The following is a 21,882-nucleotide window of genomic DNA, read 5'->3' on the forward strand; positions in this document are numbered from 1 at the left end:
TTATTCTCAATCATTTCAAAAGATGGTAGGTATATCTATTCAATGTATCACTGTATTACTAACAAAGCGTGGCATTAATCTTATCCCATGGCAGCTGGGGACAATCCCTGCCGCGGGTAATAATTATGTTTTATGAATCCCATCCCACCTAATCCCTTCTAATCCCACCGCCCAAACACGCCCCCGCCCCTCCCCCCAAAACACATGAATATCTTTGCATGTATGTAGGTGCAACACAGGAGCATTGCTCACAGGAGTATTGCTCATTCATCCAGGTTTATGTGACCTAATCAATAAGTTCCGCGTAAAATAAGCACTACAGTAGGACCTACGAAACTTTTAAGGACGGGGCATTGAGTAATCGTTGTTTCTATAGTATGGTCCACCTGTAGGGTTGGACTGTCTTGGGACAAGAGATTATAGTGGATGCAGGTCCAATGGTAAATGGTGCCACTATACGACAAATCCACTCTGTCCATTTGTTTTTACAGCTCATTTTAGAAAACGGATCAACAAATGAGGCAGAGTTAAGTCTCAAGTACGCCAAACGATTGAAAAAGTGAGATTGAATGGCTGTTATTGAGACATCTTCGGCTCTTGTGAGGCTCATTTTCAGCTTCTAATATTTCTCATTTTAGGGTTCATGCCCTAGAATAAGATGTAAAAACAGATGGACTGGGTGGATTTTCAAAAACCATCAATCGTGGCCCTACGCACAGTTGGATTGGGCCCACTGCAATCGACGTTAATTAATGTCAAGCTCATAAGTTTTGGTGTACATTAAAGTACAGAGGATGAGGGTAGCTTTTTTTCTTTTCTTTTTTTTTCACACGCACCCACAGTACCACACACTCACGCCGTAGTGAGATTTCACCACCTATGGTTACTCGAACCCTCAACAAGTTGTCGAAACTCATGAGAGTCTACCACCGCTGTAAGAGGAAGGACCGAGGGTAGCTTAACTTAGGTAGACCCATCATGATATTCATGGCAAATCCACTCTATCCATATATTTTACCACCTCATTTTATGCAACGGGCCAAAGATTTTTGACAATCTAAATCTCAAGTTGGCCAAACAAAACATGAAAAAGTAGGAATTAAATAGCCGCCCTTGAAACATTGATTGAGCCACGTTTTATTTAAATCTAACCGGTTCATCTGTTTTTTCCTAATCATTTTATGGCATGAGCCCAAAATCGAAATCAATATCATTAAGTTTTATTTATTGGATATAAAGCATCCATTCTAGGGCCCTGTCTTTGAAATCTGAATGTGCCCGATTAGTACATAATCATACCACGTGTTTTGTCGAGAGATTGCTTAGATCTACGGTAAGCTAGCCAGATCCAATGACGTAACCGAGTGGTCCGGCCCGGTTTGGTAGGTGTCGGACTATCAAATCAGTCCACTCCTTCTGCTTCTCTGTTTAGAAATATGAGACCCACCTGTCCGGTAGGGAAGCTACATAGCAAAGACAGGAACTTTGGTAGTCCTGCAGAGTTTAATGGACGAGGAACACGGTTTGGCTAGTGACCCTACCAATGGCCAGGGGGCTACTGGTCGGTGTTCTGTGGGCCCCACCATGATGTATGTATTTTATCCACGCCGTCCATCCATTTTCCAGATAATTTTAAGGATTGACCCAAAAAGAAAATGAGGCAGATCTAAATCTCTGGTGGACCATTCCACAGGAAAACATCAGTGATTAAATGTCCACCATTAAAAACCTCCTGGGGCCCACTGTAATGTTTATTTGACATTCAACCTGTTGATTAGGTCATACAGACCTTGATGAAGGGAAAAAACAAATATCAGCTTGATACAAAACTTTTGTGGCCCCTGGAAGTTTTTAATGGTGGGTGTTCAATTGTTTCGTATGGTGTGGTTCACCTGAAATTTAGATCTAACTCATTTTTTGATCAAGCCTTAAAATAATCTAGAAAATGAATGGACGGCTTGGATGAAACACATCCATCATGGTGGACCCAAAGAGCACCAGCGTGAGTGGCCAAATGGAGTCCGTGGATTAGGAGGTGTTGCCTACCCCACACCACTGCGGTGGTGTGGGGGTGTTTTGGGCATTGTGGGGCCACCGTAATGTATGTTTCTTATATCCAGGCCGTCCATCCGTTTAGCCAGTTTTTATCCTTTTTTCCTTCTTCTGCTTCTTCTTCTTCTACTTCTTTTTTTTTTGTTTTTGTTTTCTATTTACACACCCACGCACACAAAAAAAGGGTATTCAAACCCATGACACCACGATGAGTAGTGACCCTTTTGCCAGTTCATTTTTAGGAGATAAACCCAAAAAATAAGATCCTAAGTTCAAGCGGACCACACCGGAAGAAATACGGAGGATAATAATACTCACGGTTGAAACCTTCGTAGGGCCGCCGTAAAGCTCATTTGTCATCCAATCTTTTGAAAAGTTCACACAAACCTTAATGAAGGGAAAATGTAAATATCAGCTTGATTCAAAACTTTTGTGACCCTCAAAAGTTTATAAGGGTGGGCATTAAGTCACCGTTGTTTCCTGTGTGGCGTGGTCCACTCGAGCTTCAGATATGCTTCATTTTACTTTTGGGTTCATGACTTAAACGAGCTGGAAAAACATTTGGACAACATGAATTTAAAACACACATCAAAGTAGCCCCACGGTGCTTAACACAACCACGCCGTTGCTAGGCGTGGCGTGGGCAACACCACCTGATCTGTCCCTAATGGACAATATGCAGGTGTTGAGAAATGTGAAGTTGCATATAGCATAAGTTGAATTAGATGGACGTGACATGAATCAACTGTTAGGGCTAATAATTTAGTTGGTGTGGTGTGTTGTGTTGGATGCCTTGGATTTTGTCAATCTATCATGTAGAGTAATCCTATCTCCGTCTTTGTTTAACCCAATTCATTTTGGTTTGTCAAAAAATTAGTGGAAGAATACGTTGCACGCTGTGATGTTTTGCACTTTTTCATTTAGATGGAAAAGTGCTCGGCTTGATTCGGTTTAGCCAAAGGTTCTATTTGGTTAAACCGGACTTGTTAAGCAGAGTTACACATATAGGCCTACTTAAGCCTAACACACTTTTAGGGCTTGCATGATTAAGAGTGGACATTATTATCGAGCCCTACTGAGATTTCAATGGTGGATGTTATCATCCTGCTGTTTCATGTGAAACTACTTGAGCTTTGGATATACTTCAACTTAAGGTCATGGCCTAAACTGATAAGATGGAAAAGGGATGAATGGTGTGGATAAAACACATACATCATGGTGAGCCCGGAGAGTCCAGCCACCAGGGTCACCACCCAGTCCGCGCCCAATCAAATTAAAACCACACAGACACAATGGGCCCCACTTTAGACGGTTTTATAACCATTACAGTGGAACAATTGACTTAGTGGGTGATTAGTCCATGCATAATAAACGGTCGATATAAAAATTATTCATTGGCCTGAATTCAACTCGATGATTTTACACCCAGATTCATAGCTCAAGTGGTAGACTTGAGTGAAAGATACCTCGTTTCGGCACTAACAAGCTAACAAAAAAAAAAAAAACTCGTAAATTTTGTAGATCAGCAATTAGAAATCATTCTATTAATATTATTTTTAGGTGTACAAAATGCAAGTACCTGCGCATCATCTTTCATAAGCTGCCAGAGTAGGAAATGACTCCTGGCCCGTTTTTCAACCGTCAGGTAGTGTGTGCCACGGGTCCGGCGACGCCCCATTTTTAGTACCATGAAATCTATAGGCTCCATATGAAGAACGCCCCTCTCAAAAATCACGGTGGTCCACTCACTGGCTGGGCCACACTTGTATGTTGAGACAAACCTTTGATTGTCCATTGATTTGACGGTGTGGCCCACCTGATGATCTGACATGCCTGATTATTGTGCTAGATGATCTTGATGATGGAGCCTACCATTTTCGTTGCACTGTTGTTTCACAAGAGTGGCACGTTGGTAGGAAAGAGTACAGTACCACCAGTTACGGTACGTTGCCGGTAGGTGATGAGTTCCAGTGAGGCTTTGGAAAGTTTACTAGAGTTTCCAACTCCACAGCCCACTAGAGTGAATTGGGTTTGGGCTGGGCCGTAATGTAGGCACCATTCTCAGCCCAAAATATTGGACCCCACCTACCCGAAAATTTGTAAAAAACCTGACTTCCTATTTGAAAGTTCATGATCCATCCGTTGATCAATTGGCCACACATACAAAGGACAGAGATGTTTTAGAGGAATAAAACCTTCTAACATGGATTGGGTGGTGAGGATCTCAGTACTTACTTCCGTGTGAGAAGATGTGGGGAGATTTGGTTCAAGGGCTGTATGCTGTCAAAGATAGGCCCAGTAGATTCTGGGCATAAAAATATCTTTAAAAGGCCCAGGCCCATATCTGACAACCCACGGTCCCACCCATCAAATTTCTCCACGTCTCCTTGCCAACCGCTCCTGACCCACCCACAAATTGATTGGGCACGTCAGGCCCAAAGCCCAGTCAAGCCCGGCTCATTGCCACCAGCAGACAATCCTAACCTTTGTGGGAAAAGATAGACCGTTAATGATAGCTACAATACAACCACTGTCAGGATTCAAGAGTTAAAAAAGGACGAAATTGGGCGGCCAGGATCGATTTTCAGGGCACGGTTCATGCCAAACGGGTCTGAACAGACCAATCAGCCCGATTAGTGAAACACGGGTCCACTTGACTGAAATAAAATCTTATCAGCCATAGGAAGTAAATAAAGCCCTCTAGGTGGTGGTTAGGATCATTGGACCACTATTTTCAGCAGTGGCTAATGAATCATGAACAGTGGGTCCCACACATTCCGATCATGATACCATGTAGGAAGAAAATGATGCCTGCGAACTAGAAATTCAACTAGTTAAAAAAGAATCCATCTACAGGAGGAGAAAGAAACCCATGGAAAGGGAAAAAAAGAAAGGAAAAAAAAAATGTTTCCGAAAAGTCCATTCTCCATCACAGATTTACATAAATACCCCTCTGCCGAAAATAGAAAGAAACCCGACCCGATTCCAACGTAAGAAAGAAAGAAAAAGATTTCGACCGTCCATCAGCTTCACTTGTCATCCGATGGCAACGAGATCTGCAGGTCCTGATCTGATGGGCTCAGATGGATCCTCCTCTGAAACCCCAGTCGACGCAGGATCCCTCCACCGTCCGATCTGTTCCTCACTCCATTCAACTCCTTGAGAACCTTCTTCGAATCTGATCCGTCCGATCCTCTCCAGGAACATTCCGAAGATCTTTCCTTCTTACAAGGCGCTGACGCGCCGTGCCGATTCAGGCGGTCCCTGGGATTCTGGCCCATCAGATCGTGGAATCCGATCGCCGCGATCCCGCCCATCAGCGCGTGGAAGGATGGCGGGAGCAACGTCGCGCCGAGGTTGACGATGCCGTGGAAGCTGCCGGAGGGGCGGCGGATCTGGAGGGCGGCGAAGGATGGGGTAGCGACGGAAGGACAGAGGCGGAGGCCGCCGACGAGGCAACGGACGGTGCCAATGAGGGTATCGAGGATGCGACCAACGGCGTAGATCTCGAGACAGAAGGCCGAGGACGAGAAGGGGTCGAGGAAAGAGGCGGGGACCCGGAAGATGAACTTGTCGTTCCAGGTCGGGTTCTCGGCGCCAACTAGGTCGACGCGGGTGCGGAGCTTGGTGGTGGGGTCCACCCAGGCGACGGCGTAGGTCTGCATCCTGTGAATGTGAAGGGGGGACGCCGGTTTCTTCAGGGACTGCGCCGAGATCAAGTTGATCTCCAGGAGATGGAAATCCATCTCTTCTTCTTCTTCTTCTTCTTCTTCTCCTCTTCCTTGAGATCGGATTGGACGGCTGAGATCGGTTGATACGACGAGGGAGAGGAATTCAAGAGAGAGAGAGAGAGAGAGAGAGAGATCGCTGAGACTGCAAGAGGGCAAGAAGCGAGGGAGTATGGGATTTTAAAACTACTTTATAATGGGACTGCCACACGTACATGCACCCGGACGCGGATTTACTGCGAAAGGCTGTCGCATGAGTTACCGCGCTGGACACCTAGGTGGGGCCCAACGTGATGTTTGTGAGAAATCCACCCCGTCCATCCGTTTTTTGAGATCATTTTAGGACATGAAGCCAAAAATGACCCTGATCCAATACTCAAGGGGGCCAAAAACGTGAGGATTGAACTTCCACAGTTGAAATAATCGTGGGGCCACACAAGCTAATATTTGTATTGTCAGTTCATCTCAGTAGGAATGACGTTACGAACGGTATGGATGTCATGTAAACATCAGTGTCGATCCAGGGAGTTTTCAACGGTAGTAATTTCCCTACCCACGTTCTTCCTTTAGTGCGGTCCACTTGAGTCTTTGATCATTCTCATTTTTGGTATTAAGTACTAAAATGAGCTCACAAAACGGATGAACGGGGTAGATTTCTCACAAACATCACGGTCGGCCCACCCAAGTTTCCAGCGCAGAAACTTCATGCGAAAGGCTCTTTCGCATGGAATTCCGATGTTTCTGAGAAATTAACCGGGTTCGTCCGGATGCGGATTGCGTCCTACCCCTGATCGGACGGTAATCCGTCCAGGCAGGGCTCTGTGGGGCCCACCGTAACGTAAGTATTTTATCCATACCGTTCATAGTTTTTCTTAGATGATTTTAAGTACGATCCAAAAAGTGAGTCAGGTAGAGAGCTTAAGTTGACCACAAAGTGGAGATTGAACGTCTATCATTAAAAACTTCTTGGGATCAAGCCGATATTTGTATTTTCACTTCATCCACGTCTACATGACCTTCTGAATATGTTGGATGGTAAAAAAAAAATATCAATGTGACCCTTAGAAAGGTTTCAAGGGTGGGTGTCATTATCACTGCAACTTCTTTCGATGTGGTCCACTGGACCTGCTTCATTTTTAGGACCATACCTTAAAATGATCCGAGAAAATCGATGAACCGCGTGGATACAACACTTACATCACAGTGGACCCTACAGAGCCCTGCAATCCGTCTAGGCGGGTAGTACGCAATCCGCGTCCCATCCGGTTCATCCGTTTTTCGAGATAATATTAAGAAGTTCTGTAAATAAGACAGGGCTGCTTGAGAGAAAATAATAACGATTGAATGTCCGACCGTTGATACAATGCATTGCATGAATGACCGGGGGGGTCGATAGAGTTACTCGGTACACAATCCGCTTCCACACGGTAGCCATTTCCGCCCAATGGCTATCCGCATCCTACGTAGACTGCGTGGTTACCAGAGCACCACTTCGTAGCGTGGTGTCAGGAGTCTGTGGGTCCACTGCGATGTATGTGTTTATTCGACGCCGCCAATCCATTTCTCCAGTTATTTTAGGGCAAGAGCCTAAAATTGAAGTATATCTAGAAATTAAGTAGAACACACTACATGAAGTATATCTGTTTGGTAAGTAGCTCGGTTAGATTTGTTGGGGATTTGTACTACAGAATCACACGGATCTATATCTAGAATAGCAATCCAATGACACCAAGCACACACAAGAGAACAAAGATTTAACGTGAAAAACCTTTGCGGAAAAAAATGACGGCACAAAACGACAAATTTCCACTATGAAACTAGAAATTACAAAGAGAGGACTTATTCAATTCGAACAACCTCGAATCTCACCCTTGCTACACCCTTTAGAAGCCCTAAAATCCTTTTAGGAACCCTTAAAACTGATTTAGAAAACCTTAAAATATCTTATAATGGCCCTAAGGACCCCTATTTATAGTTTAGGAAACTTCCCTTTCACACCTTTATGAAATCGCTTCAGATTTTCACAGTCCGCAGAAGATCCAGACTCTAATCTGCGTAACCTCGACTGGTCGAAGGGTGGCCACGACTGATCGAGCAACTCCCTCGATCGGTCGTGCAATCCCCTCGACCGGTCGAGCATCCCGGACACCAAAAAACTGAGCTTGCTGACTTTGAGTCGAGCAAGCTACGACCGGTCGTGTCAGTCCCTCGACCGGTCGAGCATATAAAAAAATGTCAGATTTATGACATCTGACAACAATCTCCGTCATGTCTTCAATCTTCAACCGTGTAGCTTCCTGACCTCTTTTCTTATTTCTGCATTGCATCATAGCTTCAATCAACGTTTCTCATGCACACTCCGTCCTTCTTTTACGCCATCGCTAAGCCTAGAGAAGTTACATATAACTTCAACTTCTTTGCAGGAACGATTTAGGAGAGCATATCTGCCGGATCTGAATCCGCATGCCCAACCACCTTTGCTCCTGTCTTCTCAAAAGGAAAGACGTAGTTTTCTTACTATCTCACCACTACCCAATATTGCTTTGCCGGAGTAGTTGCTCATAACACTGATAGCCTATGAAATAACCAGTCTAATATAGACCATGGCATACACTGCTAACCGCATTCGAATAAGGCTCATGAGATATCCTGCTTTTCATCATCTGTTTTGGGACATGTCCTGATGAAAAATTGAGAAGACACGCATAGGGAACGCTCTCCGACTTTACATGGTCCATCACCTCCTTGATCAATACCTACCCAATGTATTCTGCCTGAGATAACCAAAACCTACTCCTCTTTCAAACTCAACATCATTCGAATAAGGCTCATGAGATATCCTGCTTTTCATCATCTGTTTTGGGACATGTCCTGATGAAAACTTGAGAAGACACGCATAGGGAACGCTCTCCGGCTTTACATGGTCCATCACCTCCTTGATCAATACCCACCCAATGTATTCTGCCTGAGATAACCAAAACCTACTCCTCTTTCAATCTCAACGTCATTCGAATAAGGCTCATGAGATATCCTGCTTTTCATCATCTGTTTTGGGACATGTCCTGATGAAAACTTGAGAAGACACGCATAGGGAACGCTCTCCGACTTTACATGGTCCATCACCTCCTTGATCAATACCTACCCAATGTATTCTGCCTGAGATAACCAAAACTTACTCCTCTTTCAGTCTCAACGTCGAGAACTATCTTTGCAACCCCTCGATCCTTCATCCTAAATGTCTCGCTTAACCAAGTCTTCAATATATTGATTTCAGACATGTTATAATTGGCGATCTACATGTCATCAATTCCTGACTCACCATGAAGGAATCAAACCACTGCCTAAGCGACAGGTCGAACCACGACCTCCTGTAAAGTCTTTTCTCAGCCCCTTTAACTTTGAACCACTCTGATTGCTTCATGTAGATCTGTTCTTCACTTTCCCTTCCAGAAGTGCAGACTCCACATTCATCCTTACAGCTCAAGATCACATTGCCCAACCAACACCAATCACGAATCTAATAGACACTCGTTATACCGTCGACGCGAATATCTCTGAAAAGTCGATCCCTTCTCTCTAAGCATAACCCTTCGCTACTAACCTCGCCCTGTATCTATGATATATTTTCTTGAAGATCCACCTGCGTCCAACCACTCCCCGGCCTACTTGAAGCTCCACCCGCTCCCATATGTCGGTCTGGTACAATGAATCCATCACATCGCCCATAGTCACCTTTCACTTCTCAACACCAGGCTCACCTAAAGTCATCTGAATAGAAGATAAATCCCCTGCGATATTGGAGTTGTCCATGTACCTCGCCGATATCCGGCGATCATGCCTTGTGATTCTTCTTATAGGTGGCTACTCCAACTGCCCTGTATCCCTGTCCGTGCATCTTAGCCTTCTTACCCTGCCCACTCATGTGGCCATACCTAACATGTCACACACATGCAGAGGTGGAATCCGCTACATCCACTGCAGCTTCACCTTTTAAAGTGCTCTCAATCAACCTGTACAAGTTACCGAGTCGTTATGCTTTCATGATTACCTGTGCCCCCTTAGATACCTTAAGAGCACCATCAATACCTATGTACTTGCATCCTTTTGCTTCAAGTACACCAAAAGAATTCATATTCTTCTTCAAATTTGGAACATGCTTGACATCAGTCAAGGCACGCTCCACCCCATTAAATATCTTGATGCGCACCGAACCAACAACCATAACTTTACGGGTAATGCCATTGCCTATAAAAACCTATCCACCATCGCACTCCTTGTAGCTGGTGAACCAACTCCGATGAGGAGTCATGTGAAAAGATGCCCCTGTGTCTAGCATCCACTCGTCCTTACGATCGTCGTATGACCGCCTGATGTTTTATTTAAACAAACCTGATTTAAATTGATTTTAAACTCGCAAGTATACAAATCAGGTGTAGACACGGTACATATTACGAGATCGTTCCTACGAGGACTGGTTGTCACAATTCAAATTTTATAATTCTTCTTAAATAATCCAACAACTAGTTTAGCTAGTTATTAAGTAAACTAACAAAAATTAATGACAAATAACCGATAACAAGAAGGAAAATTCACTCAAGGAGAACACTGGGACTTTTCAATCCACCCCTAATTATCCTAACTCTTGTTTTTCTTGTTGATTCACCCTAATTCAGATTGATATAAATTTAATAAATAAAGCACGATCTGTGTCCTTGTTCAGGCACACAGGATGTATAATTCCCTTGAAGCACAAGGATCGCATCTTTCCATCATTGTTTAGGCATGAATAGATGTAAATTCTTATTTTTTTTATTTGTAGGGAAACTTGTTCATGGTCAGACACATACACACCTATAATAAGATTCCAAACAACATCTACTTTTAGACTTTGGTTAAGCTCATAGATTAGAGAAGTACGATGAAGTTTTCATTTAATCAAAATAGTGAAAGAAATAAATCAATCAATTTCTGATGAAATCAACAATCAATAAGAATCATTTAAATTAGGGGCTTCATGTCAGCCCTAACTAAGAATTTAGAAACTCATGGGAAGTAACATAAATTCAAATGGAAAGAAGAAAAATATAATTAACAAGAAGTACATCACTTTGATTTCTTTCCAATCTCTCTCTTTATCTTTTCTTCCACGTCCCCTGCCTCTTTGAATCTCCCGGCCTCACTCTCCCTGCTCTGCTCCACGTCCAGCCATAAGCCGAGATCCTCTGCTACCGAATGAATGCTCTCTCTCACTTTTCTTTCTTTTATAGGCTGATGGAGTGTGGTCGGCTGGGTGTAGAGGCGGTGCGAAATAACTTCTTACGCAGCGTGCGAAACTGGGCCGGTTCCACGCTCGGCGCCGGTGATGATGGGCCCCATTTATAGTAGTTCTCTCGAAGAATAGAGCCGTTTAATGTATTTGTAGGACCGATTTAGACCATGAACCAAAATCTAGAATGAATCCAAATCTTAGGTGGACCGCAATATCAATCAATGTGGTGTCTTTTCCTCCCATCTTCTGATCTCGTTCTTGTGTATGGTTGCACAAGAACAACATGGTTCTTATTGAAATCATTCCTTGGACCCTATGGTCGGATTGGATCATCCATCTAGATGATGTTTGTGGGCACAAGAATCGAACGCAAGCCCCTGTTTATGATTTCCCGTCTCTATTTCGGATTCCATGGAAGTACAATAATCAGTGGGGCCACTATAGGAATCTTATAGACAATCAGCTCCGTTAATTGGCTTCCTCATGAAAAATCTATCAGTCCTGATCGTTTTTGGATCAAAACCGTGGTGGCTCATCTGCTGGATCTTTCGACCGTCTAACTTACATTTACATGGTTTGAGAACCTATTTTCGATGTTCTTGGAATTTTTTCCACCTAGGCATTGATTAATGGACTTGAGTGATTCCAATGGACGGTTTGGATTAGAGATCCGATCGTCATCTATGCCGTACATCGCCCCACGACGTTCGGACGCACGTCCATGCGTAACGCATGCGTAAGGCCTGACTTACGTAACTGGTGGGGCCCAAATTCCCTGTCTTTTGATGAATCCATGCCGTCCATCATCTTTGTAACGGAATTTTATCTGGAGATGGCCGGTTTTGGAATGTTAGTGATGCGGCCAAAGGTAGTAATCATGCTGTAATCGGTGCAGGGCTGTCCGTTTGTGACCGTTGAAACCAGCACGTGTACGTGCTTGAGTATACAAGGTCAACATGAGTTTGACTATATCGCGCTCCTCTGCATGATGGACGGGTCGGATTGATCGTTTAGACCATGATGATGGCCCACTGAAATCATCCGCAGCCTCTGTTTCGCAGACAGAAACAGAGGACACCCGTTGCTATTTTTGAGTCGGTCAACACTCTGTTGACCGACTTTACTAGTTCGGTGTGACGCGAGTGCACAGCCAGTGTACATTCTCACTCAAGTAAATGGGTCCCACCTTGATGCTTTTGATAAATCCGCTCCGATCATATCTTTTCTCAGCTCATTTTAACAGTTGAGACAAAATTTTAAGCATATCCGGATATCAAGCGGGCCCCAAATCAATGGTTTATGGGCTGATCTGTTAGTTGGAACACTTCCACAGGGATTCAAGGGTTGAAATTTAACGTGTACGGTTAAGTTATAGTCCTCAGGCCAGATATAGAGTTTTGAGCCGATTGGATGGTGAGAACCCTGTGATCTTGCATTCTGGACGATTTTCGAGCCCGTTTAACGTGAATGGCCTAATTTTCTCGAATCTCTGGCATGTAATTTTTTCGATATCGGTCCCTTGGGGTTTGTCCTTTACTTTTGTGACTTTAGAGCGTTAATTCACGCTTTTAGTACCCTTTTTCAGTTTACGCTCGTAAATACACATTGCATTACAAACATGATTAAAATAAGGCATTAAACAGTATCATGTTCGTAAAGGAAGGTAATAACTGGGGTCTAATATGCAATATTCGACCCTCAAAATCACCTGATAGTAGACACAGACAAAACATTACCATCACATCCACTCGATTCATCTGACGTGGCAGCATTGGTCTCCCTATATGAAGCCTCAGAATCTTCTCTCATAGATTTAGGATTTTCACAATTCTTCTTCATGTGTCTTTCCTTCCTACAATTTCAGCACTTTACCTTTCTTTTGCCCTTGCCCTTGGATTTGGATCTATAACCTGAAGAACCTGTACCTTGCTCAAAATTTATGTCCCTCGTAAACAGTGCCTCATATCGCCGTTTAGCTTTCTCATAGTTTTTCCTTGAAGGGCTGAGATAACAGTATCAATACTTAGGATTTTATTCATGCTGCACATAGTGTCCTTAAATGATTCATACGACACCAGAAGAGAATTCAGCAACATACATGCTTGTTCTTCATCTTTCATTACTTCCTCCATATCTAGTAACTTGCAAACCAATTTATTAAAGTTGCTGATGTGAGCCTCCATATCTCCACCCTTTGCCATCTTGAAGTTATACCACTACTGCTTCAAGTGTAATCGATTTTCAGAGAATTTTTTCGCATAGACATCCTTTAACTTCGCCCATAACTTAACCATTGTTTTCTCCTTCATGACGTTGTAGAGAACCTCATCCGTGATACATAAATGAATCGATGATAAAGCCTTCTTATTAAGAGTATTCCAGTCATAATCAGTTATAGTAGACTTTCACTTCTCAAAAGTACCATCTTCACCTTGCTTGATTAAGGAACTCATTATCTTGATCTTCCATAATTCAAAATTATTTTTTACCGAGTACTTCTCAATCTCATACCCAGTACTTCCCATTATTACTAATCTTTCAGATTCAGATTTGTGCCCCAACGATTGCTTTGATACCACTTGTTGGAGATTTGTATTGTGGAATCACACAGATCTGGATCTAGGATAGCAATCCAATGACATCTAGCACACACAAGAGAACACAGATTTAACGTGGAAAACCCTTGTGAGAAAAAATCATGGCACAAAGCGACATATCTTTATTATGAAAATAGAAATTACAAAGAGAGGACTTACTTGATTCGAACAACCTCGAATCTCACCCTTGTTACACCCTTTAAAAACCCTAAAATCCTTTTAGGAACCCTTGAAACTCCTTTAGAAAGCTTTAGAATACCTTAGAATGGCCCTAGGTACCCCTATTTATAGTTTAGGAAACTTCTCTTTCGTACCCTTACGAAACCGCCTTAGATTTCCGCAGTCCGCACAAGATCCGGACTCTAATCTGCGTAACCTCGATTAGTCGAAGGATGGCCACGACTAGTCGAGCAACCCACTCGACCGGTCGTGCAATCCCCTCGACCAGTCGAGCATCTCGGACACCAAAAAACTGAGTTTGCTGGACTTTGAGTCGAGCAGGCCACGACCGGTCGTGTAGCTCCCTCGACCGGTCGTGTAGCTCCCTCGATCGGTCGTGCCAGTCCCTCGACTGGTCGAGCATATCAAAAAATGTTAGATTTAAGACATCTGACAACAAGATTTTGCGTTGCATTTTCTCAAATATATAGATGATGTTCCATACTTTGAAAGCAAATTAATAAAAATACTAGGTATTTCATTAAACACTTAGCAAGCAGCATCAAAATCAAGTTATATGCTATCTTTCAAGGTAAAGGTTTATTTATTTATTTATTAAGGTTTCTTTATTCAATCTTCCTTCAAATATCTATTTCAATAATACCATGATATAAATGCAGTCTTAGAAACAACATTTCATTGAGCCATTTTATCAAACACTAGGCGAACAACATTAATTTCCTTGTGACTGAGTCCTTGACCCAATTTGATCCGAGTTTAAAAAGGAATTGAGCCAAGTTAAGCTTAAGCAAGCTTAAACTTAGCTTGAAAAACTCAGCCCAACTCCATCTAAATCCAATTTCAAGTCAAACTGAGTCAAGCCAGCTCACCCAACTAACTCAACTCGTGTAAACCTCTACATCCAATCTGTTCATAAGGTCACACGCACCTAAAAAATGAAAAACACTAATATCAACTTGATCCAAAACTTACATAGCTTTCAAGAAATTTTCAACAAGTGTTTAATCCCCATGTTTCCAGTGGTGTGGTTCATTTAAGCTTTAGATATGCTTGAATTTTAAGCTCATTTACTTAAATGAGCTAGAAAAATAAATAGACTGTTTGGATAAAATATATACACCACGGTGGGCCCATAGAGCACTGGCATCCCCCACCAGGTGGTGCTCGTCCTATACGGAGACTTTCAAAGCCCAATGCTCCATTGGTGCCAAATCATCTTAGGATATAAGTTCAAAATTAAGATAGATACAGGACTCAAGGAATCAAGTGGGTCACACCACAAGAGTGGGTGGGATCAAAAGTTCAACCATTGAAAGATTCGAGCCTACAGTGATTTTTATTTAAGAAGGTGTTTCCCAACAGATATGGAGAAATTGTCATCCTGATCCAAAACTTACGGGAGATCGAATGAGATTTCAAGGGTCGATGTTCAATTCTCACTGCTTCTTGTGGTGCGGCTGAGTTAAAGTTTCGGATCTGCCTCCCAAACAGACGCGGCTTCAATGGATCCCCGAATCCACGGGTGTAGGTGGGACTGCTGACTGTGGGGCCCACCATGATGTATGTGATTACATCCATGTCGTCCATTGGTATTGAATGCTCATTTTAAGGCATAATCCAAAAAATAAAGCAGATCCAAATCTTAGATGGACCATAGTACAGGAAACCGTGGTAATTGACCATTGAAAACTTCTTTTGGGCCATAAAAGCTCTGGATAAAGACGATATTTGTGTGGTCTCTTCATCTATGTCTTTGTGACCTTATCAACAGGTTAGATGGGAAATAAACATTACGGTAGAATCTATGAAGTTTTTAGTGATAGGGATTTAATCAGGACTGTTTCTTGTGGTGTGGTCCACTTAAGATTTGGGTCAGCTTCATTTTTAAGATACAGCCTCTAAAATGAGATTTCAAACTGGTTGGACAGGGTAGATTTAAGGCATACACATCGCTAGCATCGGCGCTTATTCAATGCCAGGGACAAATGCTTGGCTTTCCGTCTCATTTCAGTATATGGTCCAAAAATGAAGACCATCCAAAACTCAAGTAGGCCACAAGAAAAGGAAAAGGTGGGGAAAGAAAAGTTTACCGTTCAAATTTTCTCAGGGCCCATGTAGGTGTTTATCTTCCATCCAAACCGTTCATAAGATCATTCCCCCATTAGTCGATCCGAACACACAAAATACCTACCATGATACAAAACTCCTGTAACCCTAAGAACGTTTCAACAGCAGTCATTTAATTTCCACTTTTTTCTCTCTTGCAGCTCATTTAAGTTTTGGATCGTCTTCATTTTTAGCCCCCTGTTCTAAAATGAGCTTTCAAAGACTGACGGAATAGATTTCTCACAAACATCATAGTGAGCCCCAAGTAGCTTAAATTTCCTTGCGGAGGAAATCCGCATCCTACGTATTGGGTGCTGCCACTGCCCTCCCTAGCCAGTAACGGTAACGCTCTCCAGGGGTCACCGTGATGTTTGGTTTTTATACATACGGTCCATCCATTTTACACATAGTTTTTTAGTACAAGCTCAAAAATGAGGCAGACTAAGCTTCTAGTGGACCAAACCCTAGGAAGTAGTGATGATAATGACACCAACCATTGATACAAGTTTAGGGCCCACCGTGATGATTAATTGCCATCTAACTTGTTCATAGGATTATGTAGGCCTGGACAAAGGAAAAACACAAATACACAAATATCAGCTTGATCCAAAACTTCTACAGCCCCCAAAAAGGCTCTGCGGGATGGATGTTTAATCTTAACTTTGTAGTCCACTTGAACCTTAAATATGTTCATTATTGGGCCTGTACCATAAAATGACATGGTAAAATCAATGAAAAGTGTGGATAAAAGTCATACATAACGGGGCACCTCAAAGCCCCTGTCCGTTACTAGCTAGGGAAGGGCAGGATAGAACCTAATCCACATCTGACCCAAACACCATGGTAAGTAGGATTGTCAATGGGCTCGGTTGGCCCGTGGGCTTCTGGCCGTGGCCTGACTTACGCAAACTTGGGATAGAGTAAAAGGCACGTGGGCCAGGTTCAGGCTTAAAGCTAAAGCCCATTTTTTAATCGAGCTGAGCTTAGACATGGCTGTCCGAAGCCCATCAGGACCGGACCATAGCAATTTCAAAAAGTTTAAGATTTAAGGCTCATTTAGCATTTTTACTCTAATCTAATAAGGTGGTGTTTGTTTATTGTTTTATTTTTAAAAAAAAAAAAGTTTTTTCACTGTTGTGGGAGGCGGATTAATTTATGAAAAAGTGATTTTTTGAATTAAATGAGTAGACATTTTTTTTACTAATTTTTGAATAAGTCAATAGTTGAACTTTTTAAATAATTCTCATATTACCATCTTTTCTTCTATTTACATTCTTTTCAAAGTAAGCCCATGTGATAAATGACTCGCGTTAAAGGTGGAACACATGAGGAATAGTCAGCATCAAAGGTGAGCCCCCATGACGCTAGGTCACACCAAGCTGCCCTTAAAATTTCCTTCAAACATCTACTTCTTTTACTCTTTGAAAGTCCCTTTAGTACTCCAGTTTTTTTTTAATCCGTACCATCTGTAATGCTTCTCCCTTTAAACTGGAAACCGATTGCGTGGTGTGCGCCATCGCGTGTAGATGTCACCAAGTCTTGTGGGGACCACTATTATGTATGTGTTATATCCACACCGTCCATCTATTTTGAAAGTTCATTTTAGGGCACTAAAATAAAAATGAGATATATCCAACGCTCACGTGGACCACACCATAGACAGAAGCGGAGACAAGATTCCTACCACTGAAACCTTTCTTTGGCCCATGGTGACGTTTATTTTCTAGCCAATCTGTTCATAATGTCACCTATACTTGGATGATGGAATATATATATATGCCAGATTGTCCAAAACTTCTAAGGAAAACGTCTGTACCCTTATAAATTTTCAATGGTAGACATTCAATGCCAAATGCTTTCTTTGGTATGGCCCACTTGAGCATTCTATACATCTCAATTTTAATTTTTTTACAAAGCCCTACAATAATCTTGCCAAATGGATGGATGATTTAGACATAGTACATACATCATCGTGGTGGGACTCACAGAACTCAGTAACATCAACCCACCAATGAGTTGGTGGGCCTAAGGCACACCGTGCTATCCACCGGCATTTAAACTCACGCACCACGCACCTGAGTAGTGGGTGTTACGCTTACCATGTGGGCCACTTCGATGAATCTTTTTTATATCCATGTCTCCCATTCGTTTTTCTCCTATCATTTTAGGATGTACATCCAGATCTCAGGTGGACCACACTACTGAAAATAGTGAAAATAACTATCAAAAGTTTTTGTGAGCCACAAAAGTTATGGACCAACCTAATCTTTATATTTTTCCCTTCATCCAGGTTTGGTTGACCATATCAATGGGTTGGATGGAAAGGAAAAATTATGGTGGGCATTACTATGTGCCCTATAATTTTTTTAATGATGGGCATTCACTAACCATTTTTTCCTTTGGTGTGGTCCACCTGAGCTTTGGATCTACTTAATTTTGGAAACACGTCCTAAATTGTGCTGAAAAATGGATAGACGGTGTGGATATACAACACATCATTAACGTGGGCCCTATGATTAGGCTAACACCTTAAGTGTTGCCCACTAAGGTGTCACCCCGTTAAGTGTTAACACCTGATATGCTCCCTTCCTCATTTAATGCCTCACTCTTGGCAATGGTGTGCCACACACCACCCACCTTGGTGGTGTGTCTACGTTACTAAGTTCTATTCCCCACCATGATGTATGTATAATGTATATGTTAAATCCACACCATCTCATTTCATAGATCATTATGGGGCATGGCCCAAAAACGGTCAAGTGGACCAAACGAACCAAAGCAGAAGCGATTGAATGTCTACCATTGAAAACTTCTTAAGGCCACAAAAAGTTTGGATTAATCTGATATTTGTTTTACCCCTTCATCCAAGTCTATGTTACCTCATGAATAGGTTGGATGACAAATAAACATATACGAAGGTTCCAGTGGTGGGAATCATTGTCTCCACTGTTTGCTGTGGTGTGGTCAAGCTGAGATTTGGATCTTATTCATTTTTAGGATCATGAGCTAAAATGATCTTACCTAATGGATGAATGGTGCGGATTAACACATACATCATGGTGGGGCTACAGAACTTGGTGACGTCAATACACCAACAAGGTCGGTGGTGTGTGTAACACCACGCAATCCACTTCCCCCTCTCTCATTAGAGGATCCGGAAGCACACAAACCATCCTCCATCCGCATGTGTGCCGACTTATCAAGAAAAAGAAAAAACCCTAAATATATAAAGGTATAAAATTGCATTTTTATTGAAAAAATGAGAATCTTTATTAAGTTTCCTAAATGTTCTAAGAGTTTTTGTTTGGTTCATGTTTAAGTGGTTGGTTTGATTCGATGCATAAATGAGACAAAGAAGAAGAAGCGCTGATGGTGTTGGAAATGGCGTTTCATATACTAGTTGGCAGGTAAGTATCACAGTGGAAACTTTAATTCGCTCTTTTCGGTTGAAAGTGTTAGCATTTTTGCCACTTCAGTCTTAGGCTCGGGCCTGGCCCTATAAAAACAATTTGGGCTGAGTGGTTGGCTATTTTAGCTCGTGATGGGCCTGGGCTGAGTATGAGCTAAAGCGAAAAAAACTCAACCTCGGCTTGGACAGAGCTTGGCTCGGCCTAACCCTGACTAATGGTAGGCCGGCAGAGTTTTGATTATATAGAAGGGTTGCACACAACTTGCCCTCCCATTTATGGTGGGGCCACACACACACACACACAGGTATATAGGGTTGTATTGGAATGAGTTAGCTCGGTTAGCTCGCTCAACTCGACACAAAAAAGCTTAATTTGACTTGGTTTGAAACTGAGTTAGAGCCGAGTCGGGTTGATTTTTTGAGCTCGAAAAAAATTATGAATCAAGTTCGAGCTTGCCCGAGCTTGACTCAACTCGAATCAAACCCCAACTCAAATTGAACCAATTCGGTGACTCGATTACTTTGATATTGATGTTGCTCACCAAGTGTTTGATGGAATGACTCAACAAAGTGTTGACTAGTGGAAACGAAGGTATGAATATGAAACAAATATCATTTGTTCTAGATTTTGATGTTGCTTACAAGGTGTTTGATGAAATACCTATAAAAACGCTATTACTATTTTACATTCAGTGATAATTTGAAGGTACAGTCCATATGTTTGTGAAAATGCTGCACTGGCGAACTCGGCTTGAATTGACCCGAACTACTAACTGAACCGAGTTCAAGCTGGTGTCCACTACTGGCCGAGCTGAGCCAGGTCGAGTGTGCCAAGCTCGACTCATATACACCTCTAGATACATGCTCACCTCATATGCACACCTTTACACACGTGTTATGGCCGTCTAATCCAAACAGTCCATGTGACATCCCATGAAACCTTTAAGGACCAAAATTTACCTTGATTTAAAGACTCTGGTGGGCCATGGTAAAGAAAGATGCAAATTAAGGGAGGAAACTATTTTTTCATGGCCCACCAAAGTTTTCGATCAAAGTAAAAGTTATGGCCTAGGGGTATCATTTGGACCGTTAAATTTTTGGACTCACATAACATATAATCAGTTCTCATGTATAGCCAAATGCTCAATTGCCAACAAGTTCTCACAAAACTCGTGCAAACTTTTTGAGAACTCTTCATATATGATGTGAATTCAAAATCTAAACGGTCCACGTGAAGCAACACCTCATGAAACCTCTTGAGCCCAATTATTACTTTGATCCAAAACTTTAGTGAGCCATGAAAAATGAAAACAGTTTCCTCCTTTAATTTGTATTTCTCTTTGCTATAGCCCACCATAATTTTAAATCAGGGTAAAAATTTATCCTTAGGGTTTCATGAGATTCCACATCATACAGACCATTCAAATTAGACGCCCATGAGATATATGTAAAGGTGAACAAGTAAGGATGATATATATATATATATATGGGCACTCTTTTGTAAAAGATAATTATTTGATTTGTAAAAACCAGAATACCTCTTAAAAATTTACCTTTAAAAAAAAACTTTGATGCATTGGCATACCATGGAGGGTGGGAGCCAAATGCCTAAATTTTGCATACTTGGCATGGATGCGGATTGCGTATTGAGTAACTCAGCACGCTAAGGGTATTGAGTAAACTTTGTGGGGTCTACCATGATTTATATATTTTATCCACTTTGTCCATACATTTTAACGGATAATTTAAGGGCTCTTGACCAAAAACAAAGTATATCCAAATCTCAACTGGACCTCACCACGGGAAATAGTGTGAATTGAAATTCTACCATTGAAAATTTCTTGGAGGCCACGTAAGTTTTGGGTCAATCTGTTATTTTTGTTTTCCCTTCATCCATGTTTGTGTGATCTTATGAATGGATTAGATGACAAATAAACATCATTGTGGACCCTACCAAGGTTTCAACGGCGGAAGTCATTATTTCCACTGTTTCCTGTGGTGTGGTCCACTTGAGCTTTGGTCATGCTTCAATTTTCAGCTCAACCACTAAAATCAGCTGGAAAAACGGATGGACGGCATGGATAACCCACACACATTCACAGTAGGCCCAACTGAGTTTACTTAGTACGATAAAAGTGTACTGAGTAACTCAATACACAAACGGATTTCACTTGGCATACAATTAAGTTAAACTAAACTTTACAAGTTTAGTGGTTTATATGTATCACGATTCCAAATTAGTTTAGTGGTTTATATGTATCATGAATCCATTATTCTTATTTGATTATTTAAATTATTCTTTAAAGGGGTGATTGGGTGGTTATTTATTTTATATAAGCCACTGTGAATGCCCTCCCGTGCTGGTAGACGTAGGAAAATGATGATCGGATGGTATCCAAATGAGCCTTATTGGACGGTTAAAAATTCAAATATCTAATAGCCTTTTTCCACAAACAAGAATCAGCGGTTAGGATTGTTCAATAAATCGTAACTGTTACTTTCTTGACTGTAAGAAAGTAGGATAGTTTAGTCGGTTGAACA

At 42.0% G+C, this 21,882-nt stretch overlaps 1 protein-coding gene across 1 annotated transcript; it reads right to left on the reverse strand.

The window, feature by feature from the left end:
- Nucleotides 1-4,977: 4,977 nt before the first annotated feature.
- LOC131247178 (uncharacterized) lies at nucleotides 4,978-5,898 on the reverse strand. Its single transcript, XM_058247606.1, has one exon. The coding sequence runs from the start codon at nucleotides 5,796-5,798 to the stop codon at nucleotides 5,082-5,084; it is 717 nt and encodes a 238-aa protein (XP_058103589.1). The 5' UTR covers nucleotides 5,799-5,898; the 3' UTR covers nucleotides 4,978-5,081.
- Between the last annotated feature and the right edge of the window lie 15,984 nt (nucleotides 5,899-21,882).

Source organism: Magnolia sinica, chromosome 5 (genome assembly GCF_029962835.1).
Source record: "Magnolia sinica isolate HGM2019 chromosome 5, MsV1, whole genome shotgun sequence".
NCBI classification, from domain to species: Eukaryota; Viridiplantae; Streptophyta; class Magnoliopsida; order Magnoliales; family Magnoliaceae; genus Magnolia; species Magnolia sinica.

What these genes read in the sequence shown, in the direction of transcription:
- LOC131247178 (XM_058247606.1), bottom strand. Translation starts at nt 5,798, where the DNA reads ATGGATTTCCATCTCCTGGAGATCAACTTGATCTCGGCGCAGTCCCTG.